General features: G+C 31.5%; 1 protein-coding gene across 3 annotated transcripts in view; it reads right to left on the bottom strand.

Moving 5' to 3' along the window:
• The window catches only part of LOC105130237 (cytochrome P450 CYP82D47-like), an 11,183-nt gene that overhangs the window by 583 nt on the left and 3,626 nt on the right, over positions 1-6,974 (bottom strand). The window contains exons 1-2 of one of the 3 annotated variants that reach the window (XM_011032656.1): positions 994-2,026; positions 8-273 (exon numbers count right to left, since the gene is read on the bottom strand). The exons of 1 other annotated variant lie outside the window; for it this stretch is intronic. In XM_011032656.1, coding sequence (XP_011030958.1) covers positions 8-273; positions 994-1,947 — 1,220 coding nt within the window. In that variant the 5' untranslated portion in view covers positions 1,948-2,026. Of the gene's footprint in view, positions 1-7; positions 274-993; positions 2,027-6,974 lie in introns of those variants that run through there. One more of the 3 variants, XM_011032645.1, reaches the window with a different exon arrangement.

Raw genomic sequence — 6,974 nt, 5'->3', positions numbered from 1 at the left:
AGCAGGAATATGGTAGCCACCTACGGTACATTCCTCCATGGATTCATGGGGTAGAGACAGCGGTGCAGCGGGATATAAACGAAAAGTTTCCTTGATAATGGCTTGTAAGTAGACCAAGTTTTTCATGTCCGACTCCTTCACTTGCCTTTCTCTACCAACATGGATGTCTAGTTCATCTTGTGCTTTCTTCAAGACATCGCGATTGTTTAGTAGTAAAGAGAGAGTCCAAGTTAATGTAACTGATGTAGTGTCAGCTGCTGCTAGAATAAGAGTCTGTGAAATATTTGAGAAAAATAATTACATGCAGATTTAATTGTTCAAAGTCATTTCCAAGTTAAAAATGATGCGTAACTTGTCACTTTAAACTCTCGACTCTCGACTCTCCAGTCTCTCTTTTATTTTTAATTTTTTTTACGTTCGAGATTAAAAGTTTTATATGATTACCAATGTAAGCCAAACGGTACTTTACAGGAGTTCCATGAGTCTAACTCATCTCAACAGATCACGGGCTTGGTCAATTTTAGACTCTTGAGTTAACTAGAAATCTGACTTTCTTAGACCATTCTTCTCAATTTCAGATTTGTATGTGGAAGAAAATTAATTTTAATTTATCAAAAGAAAAGTAACTTATAAATAAATAATCTTTACAACTTTTATATTTCAGGTTAATGTCTGGAATGGGGGTTGAGAAAGCTTGTACCCTTTAGTTACCATGGCAACCTACGTATATTTTTAGCAAGTCAATTAATCCATCATATTATTATAAAACTTATTTAAGCCATCAAAGTATAGGATGCTGAGGATGGCACTCTAGTTTATGTTAGTGGAGTTAGTGGAGTTTCATTATAAATTGGAATGGCATCATCATCAAAACAAGGTATGAGCTAATGTTTCTTCATCCCATCATTATTCATTTTTTACAATATTAGATTTTATATGTGTGTGTGTCCATTAATTAATGTTCTACCATAAGATTGTAGAAAAATAGCATACCAGACATGTAGCCTTGTTGATGGTATCAGCACTGCGATTGGAAAGCTCTTTAGCACCATCCAAAACGGACAGCATCAAATCCATGAAATCTTCTTCTCCCTTAGCTGTCCCAGAAGCCTTCCTCTGCTTGTGCTCTTCTAACCATTTTTCAACCGCATGGTCTAGATTTTTTGCTGTCCTTTTCATTGCCTTCTCAGCTCCTCCCAAATCCAACCATCTTAAAAATGGAAGTGCGTCGGACACTACAAACATTCCTGACAATTCTAAAAATTCCCTCAGTGAATCCCTCCATTCATCGCTCGCCTTTTCCTCTCCATGGCTTGCATGATCCACATATCGCTTGCTAACAATTATCTTCAATATAATGTTTAAAGTTATGTCATTAAACCATCTCTTCATCTCCACCAAAAGCTTTTGTGAATTACTTTTGTTCAGGATCCATTGCTGGTATAACGCGCCTACAGCATCCCTTACCTCATCCTCTCGAACGTGTTTGAACATCTCCAGTCGATGATTAGAGAGAACCTCAAGAGTGACTATCTTGCGTATCAGACGCCAATAAGTTCCGTAGGGGCTAAAACTAAGAATGCTGTAATTGTAGCCCAAGATATCCATTGCAAGAGTTTTAGGTCGAGTAGCGAAAGCTTTGTCATTGATCCTCAGACACTCCTTGGCCATCTCCCAGTTACTCACTATCAAAGCTCGATGGACTCCAAGCTTGACGGTGAATATCGGACCATGCTTGTCAGCCAAGTTTCCCAACGTTATATGGGGCGGTTGTGAGCCTCTTAGAAGATGGAGATGGCCAATAAGGGGCCATGCACCGGCAGCTTCCGGCGGTGCTCTCTTCTTGTTCTCCTTTCCTGGAATCCGAAACAAATAGTAGATCGTGGTCGTAATAAAGGCAAACAGAATAGGTACAGCAGTTGCTGAGAACTGAAAGGGGAAATCCATGAATTGGTTTGGAGCTGTGTAGTGATCGATCAAATATTCAAAATTATATATAGTACTTGTGATATTGTGGATGTGTATAAGATGATCGATTCGATATTTGATAAAGGGGTCCGGCGTCAGCCATGCGTACCTATCATCTTGATTGTCTTTAGTCCATGCGTCCCTGTCATCTTGATTGTCTTTAGTGCATATATATCGATAACTTGATATTTAGGATTTCAAGAGAAGATGCGATATCAGTAGTTGATTTAATAAATTATAAATGTCAATAATTGTTAATTATTTTAAAAAAATAAATTAAACAGGTCTATTTATTGTTGCTCTAGACCTTAATATTAATACTTGGAAAGTATCCTTATTAAAAGATATAAGGGTAATATAGAATTTAATTAGCATTGCTATTTTCAAACTAAATGAAAAAAGAAAAATTCTCAAATAGCATTAGCCGACGGCAGCGAGCTACTATAATTTATTGGGAAACGTGCTCACAAAATTGATTTGACAATTAACTTATTATACCCGGCTATGTTTGAAAGTATAGTTGGTGTTATTTTTAAAATAATTTTTTATATTAAAATATATATTAATAATTTTTTGTATTTTTAAAAATTAATATATTAAAATAATTTAAAAATACTAAAAATATATTAATTTAAAATTAATAAAAATATTAATTTTTTAAAAAATATTTTTAAAATATAAAAACAAGCGGGCCTCCAGTCTGCGTAGCTTTATTTCTTACAGTCTGGAAAAGTCTTTAAGCGTGTTTCATTAAACAAATAAGTAGGTTTTGAAATTCACGGTGGCTTCGATTTTGGATTGGATTCCTTGATTTGACAGGTGTTATTGAAAATGGATTTATTTAGAATTTGTTTTTAGCAATGTTGTTCAAGAAATGCCGGCAAAAGAATTTGGACTCGCATCTGGTCAAACTTGTGTCTTGCCTAGATTTTGTGAGAGATAACTAAGAAAAAACTTATTTTGAATTTTTTAAAGCTTTGATTTTTATTTTTATTTTTGGTAAATTAGTCAAACAAAAATTAATAAAGCTATTTCAGCGGTAAAACAATTAATTTAGTAATGCCAGTAGCCTACCCAAGATTTCGAGCAATCACAATCATAGTCGGGGCCTAAAAGTAAGATTCACTATTTAAAAAAAAACTCTTCTGCCCTGTTTTTTTATATCATAAATACACTGGACGCGATAAATAAATAGGTGGCCACTTTTAAAAGTCAAATTTTCAAGAAGATTATATCGATTCGAGGTTCTTGTTCAATCACACATTTACATATGAATTAAAAAATATAATTGATCATATTCGAACAAGGAATATCTTCTCCCACTAAAGATATATTTATCTATTAATTATTGTGAGTGGAGCGCTCACTTACTACTATTTTTACCTGTTATATTTTGGTTTTTTATACTTTTTATTTTTATTTTTCTTTCTTTTGCTTTGTGGGTTTTTTGCTCCTTATTGTTATCTCGTTTTCGTTTTGGGCATGCATTCCTCGAGGTTATCCCAAGAAAAAAAAAATTGTGATGTCTCATGTCTTATATTAAAAAAAAAAAGTGTTTAATGTTGAGTATTATAACATATGTTTTAATGACTTCTATGCAGTGTAAGTTCCTTACAACTAAGGAGGATAGAGTTTAACTTAATATTCAAGAATTTATAAATTATATATGATGATGATATTTTAAAATACTGTATGCTTGGAAATAATATTTTTTTATGTTTGGATAATAGATAATTATATATTTATGTCAATAATTAATTTTTCAAAACTTTCTTGTCACTATTTATATGTTTGGCAGGGCAGTAACAATATTTTTTTTCGGGGAAGAGAAAAACAAAGCAAAAGTTGCCTGAAATCTTATCCAAACACCACTGAGCAATTTATTATGCCAGCACAATGATTTAAAATCCAATTAGATTTTACTGATGCATTTCTACTCTTTGTTTTTCATTTTTGTAATGTTTTTGCAACAAATCATGATGTCAGCTACGCACTAACACACTCAAGTAACGACACGTTGTTATTTCCATTTTCATTCATTATATTGACACAAACACAAGTCTGGTTCAGCATGGCAGTAACAATATGTGTGCTTCATTGCGGGATACTTCTCAGGCAAATTTTGTTCTTACCTGTTAACACAAGTAAATTACAAACATACCCCTCCCTGAATATATCCAAAGTCCGGACATGCTTTGTGTTCCACTCATCACTTTCATTTCTTCGATGCGCATATTGGTGTCCCTTTCGTCCACAATGTTTTTTACTAATTATCCATAGTCATTCTCTTTTTATCTTCCATTAATATCTCAGTTTAACTTTTCCACACTCAATGCTACATTTATCTTTTGATGCAAGGAGACTAACATGTAACCAATGTGACAGGGATTCTTCAAGCCCACAACCTATTCAATTAAAAGAAATAAAAAAAAAAAATAAGTTTCTTCCACTTGAGATTGTGGCCCAACGATTATGAAAAAGACTTGTTTTTTTTTTTCCAGTACTCGGGTTTGATTTGTTTATGTGCATGTCTATCATTTCTGTGATATTTTATCTATTTATTAGGTTTATAGGGTATTTAATGAATTTGAAAATTAATCGTGATGCATGTAAGTTAATCCAAATATTTGGATAAAAAAAAAAAAAAAGTTTCTTGGTTTGTTGTTGAGGCTTGCAAGCCTATTAATTTGGGCATGTCCACTTTATCAATTTTGTTATTAAAATATCATGATATGTATGTTGAAGGGCTACTACTTTTGTTTGAATACGAAGGACATTGCTATGCTCTGAAATCTCTTTTGTTCAATGTTTTGAATCAACATTTTCATACGTTTAAGATTACTTTCAGTGACTTAATTGACATTTAAGTAGGTGATTTTCTTTTTTTCTTTGTTCTATTGTTATCTAATTAAAATTGTCATCTTTATTCAATTTCAGAAACCATTTGTTGTTACAGGAAACACTTTTATCTTCCACCATGTTCATATCTTCCTAGGAAAACTATAAGTAAAATCCCGTGGTTGGATAAAAAGCTAGTTATCCTTGTAAAACAACAGTTTCCTGGGTATTTGAATTACAGTACAATAAGCTCTTTTTTTCTTTTATATCTAGTTTTCTAAATAAATTTATTAATTGTGCTAATTAATTTGAAAGAAACATTCATGATTGTGATCTCATTGGACTTTAAAACCACCCCCGGACCTGTTTTAATAAATTTATAATTAAAAAAAATGAATTGTCAAGGGGATAACCGTGACCTTTAAGTTGATGTATGCTATAAATTTCATCTTTCAATTGCCTAGACGGTAAATTTTACATTCCAAGCAAATATTGTAAATTTCTGTTATAATAATTTGCCTCCTTTTATACACAACTATCCAATATAATTAAAGAATAATATAAATTATAATTTGAGATTTTAATTTATTTAAAATATAATTTATATTATTATTTATCATATTTTTTAAATAAAAATTCTTTAAATTTAAAATTTATATATGTTCATTCTATAATATATTATTAATTAGATTTTAATTTGTTTTCACAACTACAAGGTATAAAGAATAACCTCTGATTGTCTGAGGGCCAGGTGATGGGGCTCAAGCAACAGTTGGTGGAATATTCAACGACATATTGCGACTGGCCTCTTATCTTGGAGCTCCATCATAGGAGCATTGATTTTCCTAGTTATCCGTTGGTCTTGACTCATTTTGCCTTCTTTCTAGTTATGCTTTTCCGCTAAGGTAGTGCTCGAGTTGTCATGTACTGTAATTGTTCTCTTAACATACGAGCTTAGTTTTGCCAACGTATAAACATATGATTGACCTTCCTTAATTTCTTGCATCAGATCTCGTGGATCTGGAAAGTTGGAAATGTTAAATGTAAACTTCTACGGATGTTCTCACTCGATATAATCTAATATGATTATGAGGTTTTCATGCATTTCATTTTGTAAAAAAAAAAAAAAATTAACCACTAATAATCACGAGTTTAAATCTTGTCACTCTCATTCTAATTAATAAAAATTAAACATAAAATAATATATATTTGTACAAGTTTCAGTTTCAAAGAGTCTTTACTTGAGAGAGTATGTTAGTGAGTAATATAAAATATTCATAAGACTTCACAAAATAGCTTAAGCTATTGAATTGAATTTGTTCTTTGATATAGTATCATAGTCTTATTCACTAAACGATTACGAGTTCAAATCTCAATACCCTCATTCTCTCTTCCAATTAAAATCTAATTAATCATGCAAAATTGTATACAACTGTGCAAGTTTCAAACCCTGTTTAAGTTTTTAAATGAAATAGTTTTTTGATATAATATCATGCTCTTGATGGCTAAAAGATCACAAGTTTTGATCTCATCACTCATATTCTCTTTTTCAATTATTAGCACTTTACGAGGTCTCCTTGACATAAGTATAAGCAAATTCTGCTAACTTTATAGACTTACAAATATGTATGGATTGATGTAAAGGTAGATCCACAATCTTAAACGGAGCTAAAGGTACCATAGAGGAGAATGAATCTTTAAGTGTGTCGAAGAGTAAAATATCAGTACCTACAGAATGATCATTTTGAATTGATCGAACATGAGGAGGGGTATTTGAGGCACTAGAAACCTTAGATAATGAACTATCAGAATCCTCAAAAAAATAATTTATACAAATAAGATCAGATCTAATCAAGCTTTGAGTAGTGGATGGAATGGAACAGAAAAGTATATACTTGAGAAAAACAACATGATGTAATACATAAAGTTTCTGAATTATTAAATGAAAACAACAATACTCCTTTTTTATCTTTACCGTAACCAAGAAAAACATAAGTAATAAATCAAGAGGATAACTTATTGCATTCTATATGAGGATAAAGAACAAAACAAATATAACTAAAAACTCTAAAAAAAGAATAATTAGGTACATACCTTTATATCTTTTTAAAATAAAATTGTATTAATCAAACCTACAACAGTAAGAACAATTTTGCCACTAAAATACA

This window comes from Populus euphratica, unplaced genomic scaffold (genome assembly GCF_000495115.2).
Source record: "Populus euphratica unplaced genomic scaffold, PopEup_1.0 scaffold2.1, whole genome shotgun sequence".
In the NCBI taxonomy this organism is placed as follows: Eukaryota; Viridiplantae; Streptophyta; class Magnoliopsida; order Malpighiales; family Salicaceae; genus Populus; species Populus euphratica.
The sequence above is the reverse complement of the archived record's forward strand: the minus strand, read 5'-3'. Positions and strand labels throughout refer to the sequence as shown.